Below are 25,170 nucleotides of genomic sequence, written 5' to 3'. Positions count from 1 at the left end.
CAGTTAATTTGTACAAAAATCTCTGTGAATAAACTGTACTGTATGTGTTACCATTTCTGTGTGTGGAAATTGCTCCATGTAAAGTTAACAGAAACACTTTACAGTTACAAAAATGAATACATTTAAACTCTGACATCACACTAGAGACTTGTGAGGACACACAAGGACAAGGACATAGTGGTGAAAATGTAATAAGCTATTATAGTAAGCTAAACGTAAATCAATTCTTGTTTTACTCTCTTACTCAACCACTACTCTTAGCAATTTTTTTGTAGCCACATATTGAATTGCTAGCTTTTAAGCCAGTGTGAAATATGGCTGAAATCCAGTCCAGCAGTGTCTTCTCATCCTCTCTCTGTCCGATTTGCTCTTATGCCACAGCTTTGGTATTCAGCATGATGGGAACGGCAATGACTGCGAGCCCATTGGGAAAAGACCTTTCGTCATGTCTCCACAGCTCCTGTATGGAACCCCTCCACCCAGCTGGTCACGCTGCAGCCGGGAATACATCACCCACTTCCTCGAGTGAGTAAAAAACTCACTCACTTGTTTTTTATACTTGTCATGATTTTTCCTTTTTTATTTTCACAGTAGAGAGATGTCAGGAAATGCTGTAGAGCAGGGGTGTCCAGCCCTTATCCTGGAGGGCCAACATTCTGGAGAGCTTAGTTCCAACCAGCTCCATCACACTTGTCTGGAAGTTTCTAGTCAGTCCAGAGACCTTGATTAGCTGGTTAATTTGTCTTTAATTAGGGTTTGAGCTAAACTCTGCAGGGTGGTGGCCCTCTAGGAGCAGGTTTGGACAGTGTTAGTATAGAGAATATTAAAAAATAATATACATACAAAAAAAGTTGTGGAATTATTTGGACGTTCTGTAGTCTGTATTTTTCTAGTTATGCTAGCTAAATTGCTCTTTGTGAGTTCCATCTCTCTCTCTCTCTCTCTCTCTCTCTCTCTCTATATATATAGATATATATATATATATATATATATATATATATATATATATATATATATATATATATATATATATATATATATATATATATATATATATATATATATTAAATCCTTACATAATAAAATCAACCACCACTACAAACTCTGTGGAAATGAATTCATCAAAACCTGTTAAAATCCCTATAGAGAAGAACCTGCCAAAATTCAAACTTGAGTTGCCTGAATGAAAAGCATAGCTCGATATATCAGTCAGAGCAGATTTGCTAACTGCTAGGCCACATATCTCATTTTTCAGCTCTGTTTTTCTTTTTTTATATATGTAATATTTTTTGTTACTTCATATTTAATTTTGCATAGAATTTTGCCTACATACATAAATTTATGTCATCTTTGTACTCTGTGATTGTTATGCTTAAGGGAAGTTAATGGACATCATTGGATAGCTTCTTGGCAGCAACTGTCACTGGGCACTTTATCAGCCTCTTACCCTCTCAACAAGCTGGCTCTATCCTTCTTGAGCTTTGCGTGTGTGTTGCCAAATGCAGTGTGAATGGCTGAGATTTCCCAAGAAGGAACAAGGCTGTGTTGATTCTTCTGTCATAGTTAAAGTAGTTTTGTTGCCTGCCATATGGAGCACATTAGACGAGGTTTGCTTGCTGCATCTTGGCCGGAAATGTTTAACACAACTGGAAGTGCCCAAAGACAGGATGGGGCTATGTTGCGATATCTAGGACAAGCAGATTAATTAGGAAGTAATTAGTATATATAATCGTAATGCCTTTGATGTTTCATTTGTTAGGCCTACTCTTCTAACACTAGTCTATCTGTGTTTTAAACTCTTTGGCAGATTTGAGCCATTTCTTTGTATGCTATGTCTCTGATATCACCGTTTGAATAGCTGGAGTGGCAGCAAGATGTAAAAGGACTAAATGTTACAAGCTAAATGTGATTGTCCAATTCAGTGCATTTTGACAGATGCAATACACTGAAGCAAACAAGTAAATACTGATATTTAAAAAAAAATATGAATATTCATGAAAAAGACTTGCCTTTTTGCAAATTCTCAAGCTTATATAATATGACTTACTCAAGTATTTACTCAAATTGCTGTAAAACATGGAGCCAGAATACTATCTTCCTTTAATTAATATAGTAAAATATTGTGTTCTGCCTTAAGGTTTATATGTTAGTTTTTGTGTTTTAAAATTCATGAAACATTAAATTGAACTTGTCCTCTTCGCCTGGAGGGTTTTGTTCAGAACTCAGCTGTGAATGCCTTTTAAATTCCTATCCCATTTCTGAATTTGAATCATGGTAGCAAACAGGATGCATAAATGTAAGGGCACATAATTCAAATAAATAAATCTGTAATAATTGTTAAACTTAAATGTTGAATTTAAACTAATTAAATAATGAATACATACAGGAATGTGACCATTTGAGGGAAGAATAATTTGAGGCTTAAAGACAGATGCCATGTGTCCAGAAAGGACATGTCCTTGTTCTCTGAACAGTTTAGTCTCATTCATCCAGACCAAAACAATTGTGGGCTTTTAAAGGGATGTTTGCAGTTGCATGTATCCAACTTCCCTGTGTCAGTTCTAGCTGCTGAGTGTTTTCAGCTGAATTATATGAGCTACATTGCAAAAACTGAATCAAAGGCTTAAACGCTGTCCACTTTGATATATGTTGCTTGGAATTAAGTCGAGATTGGACCACAATTGCATCATTATATTTTGGCTGAAACTTTTCCTAGTTGAGTTATTTTTTCTTTTACTTCTGCAAAATTTTTTACTAAAGGCATATTTAGTATGGCTAACTTTAGCTAAGAGTTTTGGGGAGCGTTTTCAGTAATCTGCACTGCAGGTTTTGAGGGCTTATGTAATAATTTAAATTTTTTCAAATTAAATGGCACTCTTTTTTAGGTGGAATTTTCTCCACTATTAAATATATTAATACATATTTAATGTGAAAAATGTTTTACTTTTCCAGTAGTGCCAGCTAAACAGGCCTGCAGTGAAATTAAGCAATTATAAAAAATATTCTGGCCAACTGAGATTTTGATATGGAGATAAATGTTGATTTTTCAAAGTATTACAGCATACAGTGAGTGCAGATTAGAACCATTTTTAGTTGGCTTTTGAAATCTGATAAAGCTCTTAGAGACAGTGATGACCAAGAGACAGGGATGCATAATTGTCAGACTTGACAAGCTGATAGTGTCATTGAAGCTCAATTAGTTCTACCTAAAAAAAAAATCAAGTTTATATTCTTTAAACCTGAAAATTATATCATTGGACAAACTTAAGGAAATTGTCTCTGTATATCAGTATTTGATAAAAAGAGGAACTTAGAAACTGCAAATAATGTTAAAAACTCCAAAGGCACCATGAAATCAGAATCTGAGTTCCTGTAGGGTATCCTATATCTCTTCTACATTGTTGGCTCTTTTATTACTGGAGAAGTCCTATCAATAATATGTTTTTGAGGTAGCCTAAATTTACCTTTAGCATACATATTACAGTATGCTACAGTGGGTTTATTATAAAAAAACAACCCCCCACCCTTAAAATATCAATTATTTTTGCTTTGCAGCCTGAAAATAAGATGTGCACAGTTTTTGTTTTATCCAGCTGTATTTAATAACAATAACATCCAAGTGAAAGATATAACACCATCATGCACATGCACATCATACACATACTTTGCAATATTTGCCCACTGTTTTTTGGAAAACTGCTCAAGTTTAGTTAAATTTGATGATAACGGTTTGTGGACAGCAGTCTTCAAATCATTACACAGATTTTCAGTGGGGTTCAAGTCTGGGCTCTGACTAGGCCATGCAATAACATTCACTTTTTTCTCTTTCAACCACTGTGGGCTCAGTTTTGCTGTGTGCTTTGCGTCAATGTCATGTTGGAAGTTATACCTTCTTCCCATAGCCTCTTGATGAGTTTCCTCCTTTGCTCTTTCATCCAGTTGAGGGATGTACCGGTCAGTGGAGGGTCTGTATTGTACCAAATACCTTCCACTTCTTAATAATAGACTTCACTGTGCTTCTAGGCATTGGTAAAGCCTTTGAAATCTTTTTGTATCCATCTCCTGACTTGCATCTGTCCACAACTTTATCCCATATATTCTCCAGGAAAGCTCTTTTCATGCTGAGCTTGACCACATCTGATAACAGGTGAAAGTCAAATGTTTTTGTGATAATGTGATTAACTACAATGGTTATCCTTTTTTCAACTCAGTGATTCTGTTTTTTTATATATAATTTTTTTTCTGACATGTTGGTGTTATATCTTCACTTGGATGTTTTTATTTGCTCTGTGTAAATATAGCTGGATAAAACAAAAACTGTGTCTGTCTTCATCTCAGGCTGCCTGTAGACAATTAAATACTGAAGAGTCTAGGATTGGTTCATTGTTGCATTGACTAAGTTCTATATATGTATATGTATGTATATATATATATATATATATATATATATATATATATATATATATATATATATATATATATATATATGAAGAGTTCAGATGCAAAAGCCTCTAAATGCCATCTGAAATATTCATAAAAAATTAGGACTTTTATCAGGCTCCTATATTTATGTTCAGTTATTTCATTTTAATAGCCTGGAAAAGGACCTGTACATTGCCATTAAAATAAAATGACTCAACCTAAGCATAGGAGCTTGATAAAAATCCTAATTTTAGATGAAAATTTCAGATGGCATTTAGAGGCTTTTGCATCTGAACTCTTCATATATATATATATATATATATATATATATATATATATATATATATATATATATATATATATATATATATATATAATGTTTGGACACATCTTCTCATTCAAAGAGTTTTTCTTTATTTTCATGACTATGAAAATTGTAGATTCACACTGAAGGCATCAAAACTAGGAATTAACACATGTGGAATTATATATGGAATTATTTGCATAACAACAAAGTGTGAAACAACTGAAAATATGTCATATTCTAGGTTCTTCAAAGTAGCCACCTTTTGCTTTGATTAGTGCTTTGCACACTCTTGGCATTCTCTTGATGAGCTTCAAGAGGTAGTCACCTGAAATGGTCTTCCAACAGTCTTGAAGGAGTTCCCCAAGAGATGCTTAGCACTTGTTGGCCCTTTTGCCTTCAGTCTGCGGTCCAGCTCACCCCTAAACCATCTCGATTGGGTTCAGGTCCAGTGACTGGGGAGGCCAGGTCATCTGGCACAGCACCCCATCACTCTCCTTCTTGGTCAAATAGCCCTTGATGCCCTTGATATATATATATTTATATGCCAAAGGAGAGTTTGCAATGGTGCAAACCATTCATAAATCCAACATTGTAAGTAATGTAAGTAATTGTAAGTAATGTAAGTAAAATACAACTAGATCTAAGACGCTGTTCGGTTACGATACTTTAATATTGCAACCTATGAAATCACTAATCTGAGAATTAATTGCACCCAAACTAGAAACCTTTGACTGAGTATTTGTTGCATGTGTTTTTGGCATGTTCCTCACAGTCAAGGCTGGGGCTGGTGTCTGGATGACCCTCCTGTCAGAAACGATCTGGAGATGGACTCTGCTCCCCCTGGCGTCCTGTACAGTGCTGCTCATCAGTGCAAGTTCCAATACGGATCAAGCTCATTGCTCTGTGACGATGTAGATGTAAGATTTCCCTTGAACCTATGAATACCTCAATCCAACATAATTTAATGGTTATTTTTAAGTGATCAAATTCAGTTGTCAAAGTGATTTTATATGGTTTTCATATTTATGTGCTATTCTATTTTAATATAGTTGCTATGTGTATGATTAGTGTGTTCACACTGAAAATTCCTAAAAGAAAAAGTGTACTTCAAATGTCAAGATGATGCACAACATTCTTTTTTTTGTGTAGATAATAAATAATTTGCTAGAATAAATCAGAGATCTATGTTTTTTCAATTTTTTCAGCATGCTTAATCAGTATATAACTTATCCATTAAGCAATTAATGTACTTCCAGGACAATGGGCTGTTTTAGATTTCTCACTGTTAAACAGTAAAATAAAAACCTATATTTGTCTAGGTGTCTTGTAAGACGTAAGCCACACACACACTTTTCCATCAAAAAGGAAGTCTCAATTTCTACTTAAATCAGTACCATCTGATTCCCGGCTGTTTTAGTGGGAAAATCACATCATTAGTATATATAACAGGGCTTATGATCCAACTAAAAGAACTACTTTGTAAACCATTTTACATAAAGAGCTCTTTACTTTAAAATCACAACAGTTTAACCTAAGCTAGCTGAACAATGAGGGGGAAAGCCAACATATCCCATTTATATTTGACATTCTGCAGAATTAAAATAGGGAAAATGGCATCAGATTGCAGAATCGTCATTGGTGATGTCAAATCACATCAGTAATGTCCTCTGTGCTTTCTGCAGCAGATGTTGGCAGATACTGAGCATCTTTCAATTATTGGCCAAATGTCACAGACACAGCAAAAGAGTTGGCACTCTGTCGTTCAGACACAGATAAAGCCAGACTTCAGTTTCCTTATCTGAGCTGTTACAGTTCAAGAAATGACACCAGAATAAATTGCAGAGGTTTAGAAATGTAATGAATGTTTGTATTTGGTGCACAACACACAAGGTTTGCCATTTCCCAAAAGTTTAGGAAAACATTATTTACAGGACACAACTCCATGCATTTCAGGATTCCAAAGGAGACCTCAAATAAAGCACACACAATTTCCTAATTTCTCATTGTGGCATTTAGAATGTCAGTGTGGATGTGGATGTGGATGTGTGTTAATAAATTACATTCAGTCATTTAATAAGATGTAATGTACATCACTCTCAATAGCATAATCCCAGCCCATCATCTCTAGACTCCCTTCTCAGGTTTAGCTCCAGTATATTTTTTTAATGCAAAAATGCTAATTGGCCATATGGTTCTGTATTCAGATCATGAAAGCATTAAGCATGCAGACAAATATAATTTAATAAAAACTATAATTTTTGTTTATATATGAAATATCTAATTATCAATTACTTAATTAATTTAGGCATTATATGAAATTCCTAAATGCAATTTGAAATTGAATTCTAATCTTTCAATTTACTGTTGGAGCTTGAGCAACAATCATTTTGCTCCAACATAAGCTGCTTCGACATTCTGCTGCCTCCCCATCACCACCAACATAATTTAAGTATTCATCCAAACTTAACTTTCAAGCCCTAGCATTCCCTGGGGGTATCAAAACTCAAGTTGAAGCTGCTTCCTCGAGCCCCCTTCACTGCAGACAGCAAGCCAAATCATTTTAACATGAAGAGCTTAAAAATTGCTTACTGGAAACATATTTTTTTATGGCACATAGTGATATCAAAATATCATTGTTTGCCTAAAAGGAAAAAATGTGTGTTTTACACACATTTTGTGCATGGCTGAGAGCAGGTGTACATTTTTTTTCTTGTGTAAACGAACATTTTGAAAATATGAACACTTCATACCAAAAATATATGTTAGTAGCAACCTGGTGTCGTAATAATACATACCTCATTGCACTTATTGTGCAACACCATTTTTACGTACCTAACTGCACATTTCAACGCAGTTTCAAAGAGAAATGGTGCTAAAATACTGGTTCAATTTGTGAACCCTGGCATGTTTTTATTATGTTGACATAGGAACATACTGCCACTGTTCAGAATTGAAATATCCGGAGACTGTAACTAAACGTAGGAAATATGCCCTACCCGATAGTGTTAACAAATGGAAAACTGATATAGCGCGGTCGGTGCTAGCCTGCTTGAATACATTTAAGGGCAGGACAGCGGTCCCACTGAAACTTTTTCAGAGGCTCCTGGGGCATATGGCGGCTGCAGCGGCACTTACACCACTCGGCTTGTTACATATGAGACCGCTCCAGCACTGGCTTTATGGCCGAGTCTAGGTGACATACACCAAGAGGTAGTGAACACCATCACTTCGGCAAAAGCACCATCTACGAGACACGCTTACGCCTTGAAGTGGAACCAGTTCATTGTGTGGTGTTCTTCTCGAGGGGGGCCAGGAGGTTAAATCCTTCCCGGCCCCCCTCTATACCCTCTTGGGACCTGACTCTAGTGCTTAAATCACTACAGCAGGGCCCATTCAAGCCTTTGCATTCAGTTAAGCTAAAGTTTCTTTCATTGAAAACTCTGCTCCTGCTAGCACTATTCTCCATAAAGAGGGTAGGGGACCTGCATGCATTTCCGGCCGACAATTCGTGCCTAGAGTTGCGGACTGGGCGACCCCTAACACGTTCGTGTTACCTTCGTGTAGAGCCGGTATCCTCCTGTATTCTCACCTCAAATGGGTAGTGGCACTGAGAGGCCCTGTTAGTGGCAGCTTGCTTAAACTGCTCCAGAGTGTCCGTACTTTAGACCCTGTTGAGATCCTCCATCACCCTAGGCAACTGGATGCAGTGGAACATCCGGCATCATGATGAATCCGTGAGAACCATGGAAGGCTGGGTTCCGTACTGAGACCTAAGCGGTACTCGTATGTGTATAATCCACAGTATAGCCTTAGAGCCTGTGTTTCCCCGGCAGACTTCTGCCTTCCCAAGAGGGTTTTAATCACCCAAATTTCTCCATATACTCCTGAACGGATGCTATATGTGGCCCCCGAGACCTTTGGGAAGGATGGGGCTTCCGCAGCATCCCTGTTCCAAGCGGCTTGCACAGGGCACTGGAAGAGGCAGTATCCATGGCGCTTTGGTAGATCCCATTTTGCGTCGGTCACCAACGTGGCATCGAGAGTGACCAAGTGAAAGGGAACGTCTTGGTTACGTATGGTAACCCTCATTCCCTGAAGGAGGGAACAGAGATGCCATGTCCCGTCGCCATGGTTGCTGTACCGCCGCTGAGCTGCCGGGTCTCTGGCTTGGCTCCTCAGCGAAAACCTGGTATGCATTGCACCTGCTGCCTTCTTGTACTTACGCTGTGATCAGCGGCGGCTGGATGCAATAATTGCATGCCAATGTGCATTGGCTCGTTTAGTTTACACTCAAAGTAGATTGGAAGCCATATCCCTTTTGCGTCGGTCACCAACGTGGCGTCTCTGTTCCCTCCTTCAGGGAACGAGGGTTACCATATGTAACCGAGCGTTTCTGGCACAGGATAAGAAAAAAATCTGCAACCTTTTTATCTAACATTTTGGACTGTTTATCTCATAATTCTGACTTGATATCTTCCAGTTCAGACTTTTTATCTTGCATTTCTGAGAAAGAAAAGTCAGAATTGAGATATGAACTCGCAAATGAATACAAGAAGTTTTTTTTATAGTTTTCTCCCCCTCAGAATAAAAAAAAATAATTCAATCCGTGACAAAACTCGACTTCCATAGATTAAGAATAAAGACACTTCTAAAACATTAATAATAATATTTTTTGTCACTTTGAACAATTCTTAAATGATTCTTCCCTTCAGAATATCTGCAGCACCCTGTGGTGCACAGTGGGCTCAACCTGCCACTCGAGGCTGGATGGGGCTGTGGATGGGACCAATTGCGGTGAGGGCAAGGCAAGCCAAGCTTTCTGTGGGCTTTTCATATTACCACATGAAGTTCACTGCCTTGTACTCTGACCAACTGAAAGTCTTGGTTGGAATTTTTTTCTTCTTTTTGGTCAGTGGTGTTTTGACAGGGAATGTGTAGAGATGGGCTTCCAGCCTGAAACCGTGAATGGAGGCTGGGATTCATGGAGCGAGTGGTCTGAGTGCACCAGGACATGCGGTGTAGGCGTTCAGAATGCTCAGAGGGACTGCCTCAACCCTGTGTGAGTCTCTTGGTTTCCTTAATTTCCAGTTTCAGAAAAACACATACCCACACAAAATACACACCACAAACCATGAGAATAGCTATTTTTAGCATAGTTTGTATGGGAAAAGACTAGCATGTTTTTGGATCATAAGGAAATGAATAAATGTATTTCTCACCAGCATGTCGGAATAAAAAAAAAAATCGTACAAAAAATTTTCTTGGGATACCTGTCTGGAAACAATAATCAGTGGTGAATGCATCGCAGTGGGTTCTTTTGTCTAGCAACCATCTAGAAATCCATAGCAACTGCAGTCTCCAGTGGGGTCCACAAATTCACAAAACTCCAAGTTAGTGTAAAAAGAATCCTTACAGTATTTTAATCTGGTTTACTTTGATAAACACAAACCATGAGAATAGCTTTTTTATATCATAGAATGTAGGCTAGCATTTGATGAGGAGGCGATTGCATTTATTTCTCACCACTATGTCAACATAATGTGTTTGGGAATTGTATGCATGTAATTATCATTTATTTTATATTTTCAATCATCTTTAATGGCATTCTAGGAACTCTGTGGTTCCAACAATATTGTTAAATGGTGAGAAATTCAGAACCAATACAATATCAGAGAACCCCACTAGACCAATAAAAAACAAAATTATTGTCTGTAGTCCAAATGTTCAGAGTTTATGTAGTATAATAACCATTTCATTGTATTTGGCTTGGACTGTGATTTGCTATGCTGGCAGATGATTTGCACCCCAAGCTAGTTTTCAAAGATGGAAATGGTTATGGAACCAGGTTGTGGCCCACTTGTGAATTCATCTCTAAAATAAACCCAAATTAATTGATGGAAAACATGTGCAACATCTGAGTCAGATTTCAGAAGAACTTTTTAAGGATGTGGGGAAAAAAGATCTACCACTATTCGATTCTACTCCACTTCCACTATGTACATAGTAAATATCTTTTTTCCTGGAGTTTCTTAACTTATACCCAAACATTCTATCAAATTCATGCATGTTGTAAAAGCACCATTTGTTTACCCATGTTTTACCCCATTGCCTGTTTCTGCCTTATTATGGCAAGTCTTTGAATTTTGGCTAGCACTACTATAACTGAATATGCATTATTTCCCCATGTAACAAGTCAACCATGAATCCACATCAGTTAAACACACATCAAACTCTTGCTACTGATTCAGCTGGAAAGAGATTGACAGATCTGTGCGGATTGCTCTAAATGCATTGATGGTGCCTGGAAGTCTCCATTTTTACACTTTTAGGGAAGATAAACCCACACATGCTATACTTATAGTAGTCAATGAACAATAAACTGGTTAAGAGAATGTATTTTGACAAAAAATAATCTTACAAACTTCACCTTAAAGAGATAGTTCACTCTCAAATTAAATTTTGGTATGTTTTAGCTTACCTTAAAGGACATCCAAGATGAAGGTTTCTTTGTTTCCGAGGTATTTCCCATTTTGATATTTTTAGGTCAAACCGTTCTTGTCTGTGACTCATATAATGGAGGTCTATGGTCACCACCTCAAAGAGCATGCACAGAGAAGTCCAAATTAAACAGTTCCCCATCATAAGTACACACTGATTGTAACAAGGTTCAACACAGTCTTAATAGGAAGGAAGAAGGCAGGGGTCGGCTTGTTGCTGGGACGCTCGTTTATTTAACCAATAAAACAAATCACGATGCCCTCTTGGCATAATCAGCAAAATATTGCTCAAACACAGTCAATAACTTCAATTTCACTGTTGAGGCTTCCCAGTGCAGTACGAGGTCCCAGCGTGTCTCTCTCTCTCTCTCTCTCTCTGCGGTGACTCGGCTTATAACCGGTCTCTCCACGCCAATTACTGCAATCAAACACACGTGTTCGTTATTTGCACTTGACCTACTTACGCCTCGCTCTGCTCCCCCCGTCTCTCTCCCGTTGCAGATTCCGCTAAACCATGCCTCCCTTGCCACATACCCCCACCGCCGACTCAGGCCGGGGAGCCGTCCGGCCTGCAGCCTCCCCTCCCCCTCCTCCTGGAGAGGAAGTCAGCCACAGCCGTCTGTACACCCGGCCTGTGGATCACCTGAAATTTAAAAGGTTGTAAAGCGAGATACCACCGGGTGTGTTGGTATCTTTTATGCGGTGGAGCCATTGCAGGGGAGCGTGGTCCGAACAGAGGGTGAACTCCCGCCCCAGGAGGTAATATCGGAGGGTAAGAACAGCCCATCTGATCGCCAGACATTCTTTTTCTATAGTGCTGTACTTCGTCTCTCTCTTAGAGAGCTTCCGACTGATGTACAGCACCGGCCGTTCTTCCGGTTAGGAGCATTCAGGAGCGGTCCACCACACAGAGCAGCCTTTATCTGGGTGAAAGCCTGCTGGCACTGCTCCGTCCACTGGACTGTATCTGGTGCCTCCATTTTAGTTAAATCAGTCAGCGGGCTAGCAGTATCCGAGAAAATTAGGTACAAACCTTCTATAATACCCTGCCAGCCCCAGGAACTGTCTAACCTCCTTTTTGGTCTTAGGCCTTGGACACGTTGCAACTGCTGCAGTCTTATCAATTTGGGGACGCACCTGTCCATGACCCAAGTGGAAACCCAGATATTTTACTTCCACCCGCCTAATTGCACACTTCTTCGGATTAGCCGTAAGCCCAGCCCTCCTCAGCGTCTTTAGGACCGCTCGCAAATGCTGCATATGTCGCTGCCAATCCCCACTGTAGATGATGATGTCATCCAGGTAGGCAGCGGCATATGCAGCATGCGGACGGAGAATTTTGTCCATCAGACGCTGAAAAGTGGCTGTAGCCCCGAATAACCCGAACGGAAGAGTAACGAATTGGTGTAAACCGAACGGCGTGTAACAAGTCAACCATGATCCCACACCAGTTAAACACACATCAAACTCTTGCTACTGATTCAGCTGGAAAGAGATTGACAGATCTGTGCGGATTGCTCCAAATGCATTGATGGTGCCTGGAAGTCTCCATTTTTACACTTTTAGGAAAGATAAACCCACACATGCTATACTTATAGTAGTCAATGAACAATAAACTGGTTAAGAGAATGTATTTTGACAAAAAATAATCTTACAAACTTCACCTTAAGGGGATAGTTCACTCTCAAATTAAATTTTGGTATGTTTTAGCTTACCTTAAAGGACATCCAAGATGAAGGTTTCTTTGTTTCCGAGGTATTTCCCATTTTGATATTTTTAGGTCAAACCGTTCTTGTCTGTGACTCATATAATGGAGGTCTATGGTCACCACCTCAAAGAGCATGCACAGAGAAGTCCAAATTAAACAGTTCCCCATCATAAGTACACACTGATTGTAACAAGGTTCAACACAGTCTTAATAGGAAGGAAGAAGGCAGGGGTCGGCTTGTTGCTGGGACGCTCGTTTATTTAACCAATAAAACAAATCACGATGCCCTCTTGGCATAATCAGCAAAATATTGCTCAAACACAGTCAATAACTTCAATTTCACTGTTGAGGCTTCCCAGTGCAGTACGAGGTCCCAGCGTGTCTCTCTCTCTCTCTCTCTCTCTCTGCGGTGACTCGGCTTATAACCGGTCTCTCCACGCCAATTACTGCAATCAAACACACGTGTTCGTTATTTGCACTTGACCTACTTACGCCTTGCTCTGCTCCCCCCGTCTCTCTCCCGTTGCAGATTCCGCTAAACCATGCCTCCCTCGCCACATACCCCCACCGCCGACTCAGGCCGGGGAGCCGTCCGGCCTGCAGCCCCCCCCCCCCCCTCTCCTCCTGGAGAGGAAGTCAGCCACAGCCGTCTGTACACCCGGCCTGTGGATCACCTGAAATTTAAAAGGTTGTAAAGCGAGATACCACCGGGTGCGTTGGTATCTTTTATGCGGTGGAGCCATTGCAGGGGAGCGTGGTCCGAACAGAGGGTGAACTCCCGCCCCAGGAGGTAATATCGGAGGGTAAGAACACCCCATCTGATCGCCAGACATTCTTTTTCTATAGTGCTGTACATCGTCTCTCTCTTAGAGAGCTTCCGACTGATGTACAGCACCGGCCGTTCTTCCGGTTAGGAGCATTCAGGAGCGGTCCGCCACACAGAGCAGCCTTTATCTGGGTGAAAGCCTGCTGGCACTGCTCCGTCCACATATGCAGCATGCGGACAGAGAATTTTGTCCATCAGACGCTGAAAAGTGGCTGTAGCCCCGAATAACCCGAACGGAAGAGTAACGAATTGGTGTAAACCGAACGGCGTGGTGAAAGCTGTTTTTTCTTTGGTCATGGGAGACAAGGGGATCTGCCAATAACCCTTAGTTAAGTCCAGCGTCGAGTAAAAGCGAGCAGTGCCTAGTCGATCAAGCAATTCGTCCACCCTGGGCATTGGATATGCGTCGAATTTTGACACAGCATTCACCTTTCTATAATCCACACAGAACCGCACGGAGCCGTCTGTTTTAGGCACTAAGACTATCGGGCTCGCCCAGTCACTGTTGGACACTTCTATTACTCCCATTTCTAGCATTGCCTCTAACTCCCCTTGAACCACCTTTTTTTTATGTTCAGGTAATCTATACGGCCGGCTGTGAACTACCACGCCCGGCTCGGTCTCAACATGGTGCTGAATGAGATCCGTTCGACCAGGCAGGGGCGAGAACACATCAGCAAAGGCTGCTTGGATGGACTTTATACCAGTGAGCTGCGAGGGTGAGAGGTGGTCTCCTCCAGGGGCCAGAGCGAGAGATTGGGATTTTGAACTCACTTCTGGACCGAGATCCTCCTCCCCACTCACTACCGTCGCCAGCATCACTGATTCCGCCTCAGACCATTTTTTTAGCAGGTTGAGGTGGTATATTTGATGTGCCCCGCCCCTATCCGTTCGAGCTACCTCATAGTTAAGATCCCCAACCCGCCGTGTGACCTCAAAGGGTCCTTGCCACTTCGTGAGTAACTTTGAACTAGACATAGGGAGTAATACTACAAGCACTTTCTCTCCCGGTGCAAATTGAAGTAGTCTAGCCCCCCTATGTAAAACAACTCTGTTTGTCTTGAGCCTGCAACAAATTCTCCATTGATAGCCGCCCCAACGTGTGGAGTTTTGTTCTCAAGTCCATGACATATTGAATTTCGTTTTTACTTTTAGAAGGTCCGTCCTCCCAAGTTTCTTTAAGGACGTCGAGGACCCCGTGAGGCTTACGCCCATAAAGAAGCTTGAAGGGGGAAACCCCCGTGGAGGCTTGCGGGACCTCCCGTACAGCGAACAAGAGGGGTTCTAGCCACTTATCCCAATTTTTGGCGTCTTCCTGAACGAATTTACGAATCATGGATTTTAACGTGCGATTAAATCGTTCGACCAGTCCGTCTGTTTGTGGGTGATAGAGGCTTGTTCGAATCGATCTAATGCCCAATAATTCGTAAAGCTCGCGAATAGTACAAGACATAAACGCCATGCCTTGATCGGTGAGGATCTCCTTTGGGATCCCCACCCGGGAGATTAATTGAAACAGTGCACTCGCCACACTCTTAGCGGAAATAGAGCGGAGAGGCACTGCTTCAGGATATCGCGTTGCATAGTCCACCAGAACTAATGCAAAGCGATGTCCCCGTGCTGACCGCTCTAATGGCCCGATAAGGTCCATGCCAATTCGTTCGAAGAGGACCTGCATTAATGGGAGGGGGCACAATGGTGCTTTTGGGGTGGCCGGTGGATTCACCAACTGACATTCACTACAAGACATTCACTACTAATTGGTGTAAACCGAACGGCGTGGTGAAAGCTGTTTTTTCTGTGGTCATGGGAGACAAGAGGATCTGCCAATAACCCTTAGTTAAGTCCAGCGTCGAGTAAAAGCGAGCAGTGCCTAGTCGATCAAGCAATTCGTCCACCCTGGGCATTGGATATGCGTCGAATTTTGACACAGCATTCACCTTTCTATAATCCACACAGAACCGCACGGAGCCGTCTGTTTTAGGCACTAAGACTATTGGGCTCGCCCAGTCACTGTTGGACTCTTCTATTACTCCCATTTCTAGCATTGCCTCTAACTCCCCTTGAACCACCTTTTTTTATGTTCAGGTAATCTATACGGCCGGCTGTGAACTACCACGCCCGGCTCGGTCTCAACATGGTGCTGAATGAGATCCGTTCGACCAGGCAGGGGCGAGAACACATCAGCAAAGGCTGCTTGGATGGACTTTATACCAGTGAGCTGCGAGGGTGAGAGGTGGTCTCCTCCAGGGGCCAGAGCGAGAGATTGGGATTTTGAACTCACTTCTGGACCGAGATCCTCCTCCCCACTCACTACCGTCGCCAGCATCACTGATTCCGCCTCAGACCATTTTTTTAGCAGGTTGAGGTGGTATATTTGATGTGCCCCGCCCCTATCCGTTCGAGCTACCTCATAGTTAAGATCCCCAACCCGCCGTGTGACCTCAAAGGGTCCTTGCCACTTCGTGAGTAACTTTGAACTAGACATAGGGAGTAATACTACAAGCACTTTCTCTCCCGGTGCAAATTGAAGTAGTCTAGCCCCCCTGTTGTACAAACGACTCTGTTTGTCTTGAGCCTGCAACAAATTCTCCATTGATAGCTGCCCCAACGTGTGGAGTTTTGTTCTCAAGTCCATGACATATTGAATTTCGTTTTTACTATTAGAAGGTCCGTCCTCCCAAGTTTCTTTAAGGACGTCGAGGACCCCGTGAGGCTTACGCCCATAAAGAAGCTTGAAGGGGGAAACCCCCGTGGAGGCTTGCCGGACCTCCCGTACAGCGAACAAGAGGGGTTCTAGCCACTTATCCCAATTTTTGGCGTCTTCCTGAACGAATTTACGAATCATGGATTTTAACGTGCGATTAAATCGTTCGTCCAGTCCGTCTGTTTGTGGGTGATAGAGGCTTGTTTGAATCGATCTAATGCCCAATAATTCGTAAAGCTCGCGAATAGTACAAGACATAAACGCCGTGCCTTGATCGGTGAGGATCTCCTTTGGGATCCCCACCCGGGAGATTAATTGAAACAGTGCACTTGCCACACTCTTAGTGGAAATAGAGCGGAGAGGCACTGCTTCAGGATATCGCGTTGCATAGTCCACCAGAACTAATGCAAAGCGATGTCCCCGTGCTGACCGCTCTAATGGCCCGATGAGGTCCATGCCAATTCGTTCGAAGAGGACCTGCATTAATGGAAGGGGGCACAATGGTGCTTTTGGGGTGGCCGGTGGATTCACCAACTGACATTCACTACAAGCCGCGCACCACCTGCGCACATTCTCGTGAATGCCCGGCCAGAAGAAGCGGGCCATGAGACGGTTAAGTGTATCCGCTTGCCCTAAATGCCCGGCCATTGGATTACAATGAGCCGCCTGGAAAAGCATTTCCCGACGGCTTCTAGGTATCAATAACTGGGTTGTATCTTGCTTTGTCTGGGCGTTTTGGATCACCCGATACAGCCTATCTTTTAAAATTGAAAAATAAGGATAAGAGAGCGGTTGGTCAGGGTGGAGAAGCTGCCCGTCAATCAAACAAACCTGGTCAAAAGCATTTTTCAGTGTTTCATCGCGGGACTGTTCCAGGGGAAAATCATCGCCCTCAGGGAGGATGTTCCGCTCGAGAGCACTCGGTTCCCCTGCAACAGGCTCTGGAGTTTCCGGTTCAGCCTCTCCCACCTGCGCAACCGCTACTCTCTTGTTTCCCCCAAGAGACATCCGAACACAAATACCCCAATAATTTATTAAACGCGGGCCAATTCGTACCCAAAATTATCAGATGCCTGAGGTGTGGATTAACTGCCACCTCTATTCTATGTTTTTCTCCCCTAAATTTAATATCCACAGGCAAAATAGGATAATTCACCACTTCCCCGTGTACACAGAACCCTAACCATGCGGCTACTATCCAATGCCCTCGGATGAATCAGGCTTTGATGGATGGAGGATTGGTTACATCCTGAATCCACCAAAGCCTGATATGTACCCCCCTGATACTCACTGGTATTTGGTATAAGCCAGCTTGATCGAGGGCAGCCTTTGGCGAGTCGGGGACATGGATCAACGTCCCCACTTCCATCAACGGACACCTATCAATAAAATGCCCTGGGTCCCCGCAGCGCCAACAGGCCGGTCCAGACTTTACCACCACCCTGGCGGCAGGAAGTAGGTCAAGCGATTGGCGAGGAGAGAGCGGAGAGGGCATGGCATGGGGAAAGGATCCCGTGGGCGAACTCCCACCCCTGGGAGGAGCCCTGGGCCCCACTGCTGGTTCGGCCCTGTAACCCGTCCTCCACCTCGGGGCTAGCTTTGGCAGAAGCCCTCCACGGGACCTGGGGAGAGGGACAGATTTAGGGAGAGAGAGGAGAGGGGAGGAGAGAGAGGGAGAGAGAGAAGCAGATGGTAAGGGGTCGCCGACCCCTGGACACGCCACCATTTGGTCTTCCGCCAGCTGGATGGCCTGGTTCAGCGACGTCGGGCGGTGGTACTGGACCCACTGCGCAGTCTTCCTCGGCATCTTGGCCACGAACTGCTCCAGTACCACACGATCGATCACGTCCTCGACGTCGCTACTGTCGGCCATCAACCACTTGCGGCAGGAGTCCCGGAGCTGCTGTGCCATCACGAAGGGCCGGCCGGACTCTTCCAGGGTCAGAGTCCTGAACCTCTGGCGATGTTGCTCCGGGGTCCGACCGACCCACTGGAGGATGGCACGCTTGAGGTCCTGGTAGGCCAGTAGGTTTTGGACTGGCAGTTGGTGAGTGGCTACCTGCGCCTCCCCGGACAGCAGGGGAATGAACCGCAGGGGCCAGTCCGCGGGGGGCCACCCTCGAGCCTCTGCCGACTTCTCGAACAGGTCCAGGAAGGCCTCCGGATCATCTTGAGGCCCCATCTTGTTGAGCGGCAGAGGAGATGTATTGTCCTTGAACGAGGGGGTGGCCCAGACCTCCCGGTCTACCCAGCTCCGGAACAGCTCGCGGTCTTCATGCTGGGCCCGGAGGAGCGCCTCAAAGCATTTGTCCTGCTCCTCCTTGATCGCCAGCATGTGTTGGTGTTGTTCCTGATGAAGACCGATGAGCAACTGGATGATGTCCGCAAATTGCGTACCTGACGGAGATTGCATGGCGGCGATGCTCTTCTTCCTTCCCGGGTTTCGGCACCAGTGTAACAAGGTTCGACACAGTCTTAATAGGAAGGAAGAAGGCAGGGGTCGGCTTGTTGCTGGGACGCTCGTTTATTTAACCAATAAAACAAATCACGATGCCCTCTTGGCATAATCAGCAAAATATTGCTCAAACACAGTCAATAACTTCAATTTCACTGTTGAGGCTTCCCAGTGCAGTACGAGGTCCCAGCGTGTCTCTCTCTCTCTCTCTCTGCGGTGACTCGGCTTATAACCGGTCTCTCCACGCCAATTACTGCAATGAAAACACACATGTTCGTTATTTGCACTTGACCTACTTACGCCTCGCTCTGCTCCCCCCGTCTCTCTCCCATTGCACATTCCGCTAAACCATGCCTCCCTCGCCACACTGATGACCTAAGACACGAAACGAGTGGTTTGTGTACGAAAACAAACAGTATTTATATAGTTTTTACCTCTTGTACACAACCACGTCCAACTGATCTGAGTGTGCGAGTGCTTCCTCATGTGACATGCGCACACACTCTGGCTTAATCTGCGCAAGCGCAGAAAGTGCCTGAAGTGATCTCTCGCGCATGAACGTCACTCATTGTTTACTGTTTACCACACGATACACCACCAATCTGCACTGTCTGAAATATAATGCAGTAATTGTAATTAATTAATTTGTTTATAATGCACCCTATAATTGTTGCGATTATAATAAAAATACAACACATTACTCACTCTATTGACAGCGTGCCATTGGGTCCCTCTGGCATCGGATGTTGACTCCAGATTATGTGGCAAACTAAACACAATGTGCAAAACGCTGCGTCTCAAAAGCGGAGAAAACTCAGGAACTTCAGTCAGGCAGGTGTGTGATGCGATACTGTCAGTGTCCTCGTTGTCGTCTTGTAGTTGTTCCATTCATGACAACATATGCTCTCCACTTCTGTTGGCATCTCACAACCCTTGCTACTAAAACACCACCAATTTTGAAGAGATCTCTGTCTCTCTGAGGCTTGAAGATGTGTTGCTGCAGCGGATCGCTCCTGAGTACTCGGTCTGTGTATTCTGGTTTAAAAACATATGGTTGTGAAAAAAATTCAACGTTGTCTATGGATATATTGAAATCGTCTTCCATTGCAATTTCCTGTACATCTAAATATGTTTAAATCTTCACAGTGAAAGGTAACACTTCGGAAATCTCTGTGTAAACCATACGCCGCGTTTCCACCGAAATTGCCCGGAACATTTGTACCAGGAACTTTTTTTCCCAGGAATTTTTTCCCCCCAGACCTGTTGCTTTCTGCGTTTCCACCCGGTGTAAAGTACCGGGAAGATTAGGCAAATAGACTGGTGAAGTAGGTCTGCGCGCGTTTCTCAATACAAAGTACCACTGATTAAAAAAAAAAAAAAAAAAAAAAAGTATGCTGATTTTGGACGTGCATCATCGGTAGTTAGTTCTGACTTTATGCATTCAACCGGGGAGTGTGATGTCCGCGACGACGCGAATCCTGTTATTTTCCTCTATGTATATTTACAATAAAACGAAATAGGATTTTCATTGGTTTTCATTTACGCATAATAACAGCTGCAGAAATGTACTTAGTTCAGGGATATGTGTATATGCAGCCATTACATTGAAATAAAATATTATATAAATTTGCCTTTTTTATTTTAATTTTAACATATAGATAAATTGTATACAGACCAAAGAAAACCTGTTAGATCTACCCCGCAGGTGAATTATATGTTATGTTTTAACCAGTAAAGAGACATCAGAGCCAGCGGCACATATCAGAAGGTCTAGCCGAAGTGAGGCTTCTCTCTGCGGATACATGAGGACTGAGCTCTCGCTGATCGAGTGGAGCTCACCGTCTACGAGATCGGCGAAACACATTTTTAAATAGGCACTGTCTTTACAAATAAACCATAGATTTGAGTTTTAAACAACTACATTCTCGCCTGAAATACTTTTAAAATTACATTTCATGACACAATAAAAGTAATATTTTGAAAATGTTCATCCGAATAGATGGTGGTTGAACTCAACCAGTGCTGCGTGAACTCAACCAATGAGGATGTTTAGCGCCCAAGTCCCGCCCCCGAAAGTTCCGGAACTTTGAAAAAGTACCACCTCGCCAGCAGGGACTTTCTGAGGGGCATTTTTTTTACCCGGAACTTTATTTAGTTCCTGGTTCCTGCGGTGGAAACACACCAAGTACCAGGCCAAAGTCCCTAGTTCCTGGGTAAAGTTCCTGCGGTGGAAACGCGGCAATAGACAGTAAGTGTAAACAATGAGTGACGTACACGCACGAGAGATCACTTCAGGCGCTTTCCGCACTTGCGCAGAATAAGCAAGAGCGCGCGCACTTCACATCAGGAAGCACTCACGCCCACAGATCAGTTGGATAGATCAGTTGGATGTGGTTGTGTACAAGAGGTAAAAACGATATAAATACTGTTCGTTTTCTTACACTAAGCGCTCGTTTCGTGTCTAGGTCATCAGTGTGTACTTATAATGGGGAATTGTTTAATTTGGACTCCTTTGTGCCTGCTCTTTGAGGTGGTGACCGTAGACCTCCATTACATGAGTCACAGACAAGAACGGTTTGACCTAAAAATATCAAAATGGGAAATACTGCGGAAACAAAGAAACCTACATCTTGTATGTCCTTGAGGTAAGCTAAAACATACCAAAATTTTATTTGAGAGTGAACTATCCCTTTAACTGTTTGATTTAATGCTAAAAAATACTTTCTCCTGTCCCACTTTAATGTACAGGGACAGCTATTATATGAGTAAGCCATTTAGGGGTGGCTTTAAATCACATAAAGTTCAGGCTCTACCAATGGTGTGAGTTTGGGATATAAAAAAATTAAAATTAATAAAATAAAAATAGCATGACTTAATTGCATTTTGAGCCAGTAGGTGCTTTGACAAGGTGATCTAGTCATGGAAAATATTTCTTTCTATACCAATTTTTAAGCTTTAGACTTTGTAGTGGTTAATATTTGTATTATTATTATTTTATGTATTATTATTTTTTTGTGCTTATGTATACATAAAATTTTTTTAAGGAACTTAATATTTTAAATATTTCATGCATTTGTTTCTTAGACCCAAGTATGGAGGTAAATACTGTCTCGGAGAGCGCCGCAGATATCGAACCTGTAACCGTGACCCCTGCCCTGCAGACCACAGCTTCAGACACATCCAGTGCCGCCACTTTAACAAAATCCCTTATAAGGGAAAGTTTTATAAATGGACACATGTGAATAACAGAGGTGTGCATGATGTCACTACATGTGCCACTCACGTAGTGTGCTGGGGCAAGAATGATAGTTTTCATGTCCTAGCATTCTTTAAATATAGATGTCACAGAAGGATTATGTTTGTGTCATTTCAGTTCATCCGTGTGAGCTGCACTGTAGACCTGTGAATGAGCCCTTTTCTGAGAGGATGCTGGACACTGTGGTAGATGGAACACAGTGCTATGAGGGCAGTCAGAGCCGCGACATATGCATTAATGGAATTTGTAAGGTTGGTAATGGCTTTGACCTCTTTGCTCAGTCTCAGACCATTTCTACTTGTCATTTTCCATTTATGGTCTGTCAGCTTTAGGGTCAGTCTATTATGAAATAATACCACAGGAATTTCACAAAAACAGTGAGATCAAATCAGCAAACAATCTTGCACTTTCTTCTTCTCAAACTTGTATGTCCTTGTATGACCCCAGCCTGAAACTTACACATGGTATTGTTTAATGCAGAGGAGGAAACTATGGTTTTGAATGCAGTTTTGTTCTTTCGTACAATAATGTCATTAAATATTTAGTACATTACAAACATTTCAGTTTCACTGAACCAACCCATAACCCTGTTTAACTACTGTAGACAGTAAAACTGTGGAAATTTCTTGAGGAGAGTTGTTACTCTTCTATGCAGTTAAAATTACTTACAATGATCACCTCGCAGATGATACAAAGGGGAAAAACCACCATACATTTTAATTTAGGGAGAGAGAATATCGTAGACACTTGGTAGTTATTTGGTATGCTTCCCTATGGCAGGGTTCCTCAATTAGTTTTCTTTTAAATTATTATTATTATTACAGTTATTAAATTATCGTTGCTTTAGTTAAAATAATCAAAAGATATATGTTCATAATAATCAAATAATCAATATAAATGTTCAGCTTTTCCCCCAGTAGTCTGTTGTATTCAAACAATCATGAAAATTTTTCTTTTTAGATAAAGAACTTTGCCTGTTGAATATAAAAAATATATGAACAAACAAAAAATCTGGATCTCCATGTCTGCCATGCAAATCAACTGTTCCTGCTCGTTTCTATACAGGATCTCTTATCTCCACTTTTCCTAATTGCAGATTGAATTATATGATCTGTAAGCATTAATATTTTTATACTTTGATTATTTTGGGGATCAAACTCAACCCAACCATTGTGACATAATGCGATGCCATAAAAAGTATATTTTCCATGTAGTTTTTGTCCTAACCACCAGTGACATGTGACAATAAGCGACACGGAAGTATATTTTAGAAAAGCTTTTCATTTTCTGCGATGTCGCGGCAGGAGCAACATACAGAATATGACAGTGCTAATCTTAGATAATGACTATATGCTTTATTAGATGGACTAATGAAGCAGAGCAGGATTTACAATCTTGTTTTGACCTCACTGACTGGAGTATTTTTGAAGCTGCTGCCACCGATCTGGATGAACTCACAGAGACTGAACATCATATATCAGTTTCTGTGAGGATATATGCATTCCTACCAGGACTCAACTAAATTACAACAATGAAAAACCGTAGTTCACTGCAAAACTCAGACAGCTCCGTCAGGCCAAAGATGCTTACATGAAGGGGGACAATGTCTTGTATAAACAGGCTAAATACACACTGGAAAAGGAGATCAAAGTGGCAAAGAGGAATTATTCTGGGAAAAAAAAAGGACTCAGTTTACTTCGAACGACTCCGCATCAGTGTGGAAAAGTCTAAAGAATATCACCAATTACAAGACACCACCCCCAGCACTGTGGAGAATCAATGACTGGCAGACGATCTGAACGAGTTTTACTGCAGGTTTGAAAGAACACCATCACCTGCCCTGAACGCCTCCCCACACAACCATTCACACCATTCACAACTCCTGCAACCCATCCTGTACACCTCTCCAAACAACCGTTCACACCATTAACAACTCCTGCAACCCGCCCTGAACACATCTCCAATCAAGCGCTCTCACCATTCACACCTCCTGCATCCCCCCTCTCCCCCACACCTGCAATTCAGATCAGCTAGGATTCGGTGCGCCAGGTCTTCCGGAAGCAGAAAAGGAAAAAAGCACCAGGCCCAGATTGTGTTACACCAGCCTGTCTGAAATCCTGTGCTGACCAGCTGGCCCCCATCTTCACAAAGTTCTTCAACAGATCGCTGGAGCTGTGTGAAGTCCTTTCATGCTTCAAATGCTCCACCATCATCACCATCCCAAAGAAATAAAAAATTACATGACTAAATGACTACAGGCCTGTGGCTCTAACATCTGTGGTCATGAAGTGAAAAACTGGTGCTGGCCCACCTGAAGGACATCACTGGACCCTTGCTTAATCCTCTTCAGTTTGCCTACAGAGCAAACAGGTCTGTGGACGATGCAGTAAACATTGGACTGCATTATGTTCTGCAACACCTAGACAGACCGGGGACTTATGTGAGGATCCTGTTTGTGGACTTCAGCTCAGCCTTCAACACGATCATCCCAAACCTCCTCCTGCCCAAACTAAATCAGCTCTCCGTGCCCACCTCCGTCTGTCAGTGGATCAAAAGCTTCCTGACAGACAGGCAGCAGCTAGTGAGGCTGGGAAAATACACATTCAGCACCCGTACAATCAGCACCAGAGCTCCCCGGGGCTGCGTTCTCTCCCCACTGCTCTTCTCCCTGTACACCAATGATTGCACATCTAAGGACCCCTCTGTCAAGCTCCTGAAGTTTGCAGACGACACCACACTCATCGGCCTCATTCAGGATGGTGACGAGCTCTTGAACCTCATTCAGGAGGTTAAAGAGCTGGCTGTCTGGTGCAGTCTCAACAACCTGGAGCTTAACACCCTCAAAACAGTGGAGATGATCGTGGACTTCAAGAGAAACCCTCCTGCACTCCTCCAACTCACCATCATGAACAGCACTGTGACTGCAGTTGAGTCATTCGGGTTCCTGAGCACCACTATCTCTCAGGACCTGAAGTGGGACATTCACATTGAC

At 42.6% G+C, this 25,170-nt stretch overlaps 1 protein-coding gene across 1 annotated transcript in view; it reads left to right on the top strand.

Annotated features, from left to right (window-relative positions):
* Nucleotides 1-25,170, top strand: part of LOC128016558 (A disintegrin and metalloproteinase with thrombospondin motifs 7-like) — a 104,112-nt gene that overhangs the window by 32,587 nt on the left and 46,355 nt on the right. The window contains exons 8-13 of the mRNA XM_052601170.1: nt 382-525; nt 5,502-5,646; nt 9,442-9,534; nt 9,643-9,788; nt 22,007-22,173; nt 22,296-22,429. Of these exons, the coding sequence (XP_052457130.1) occupies nt 382-525; nt 5,502-5,646; nt 9,442-9,534; nt 9,643-9,788; nt 22,007-22,173; nt 22,296-22,429 (829 nt within the window). The remainder of the gene's footprint in view (nt 1-381; nt 526-5,501; nt 5,647-9,441; nt 9,535-9,642; nt 9,789-22,006; nt 22,174-22,295; nt 22,430-25,170) is intronic.

Source organism: Carassius gibelio, chromosome A7, assembly GCF_023724105.1.
Source record: "Carassius gibelio isolate Cgi1373 ecotype wild population from Czech Republic chromosome A7, carGib1.2-hapl.c, whole genome shotgun sequence".
Classification (NCBI taxonomy): Eukaryota; Metazoa; Chordata; class Actinopteri; order Cypriniformes; family Cyprinidae; genus Carassius; species Carassius gibelio.
This window is presented reverse-complemented; position numbering and strand designations above follow the sequence as displayed.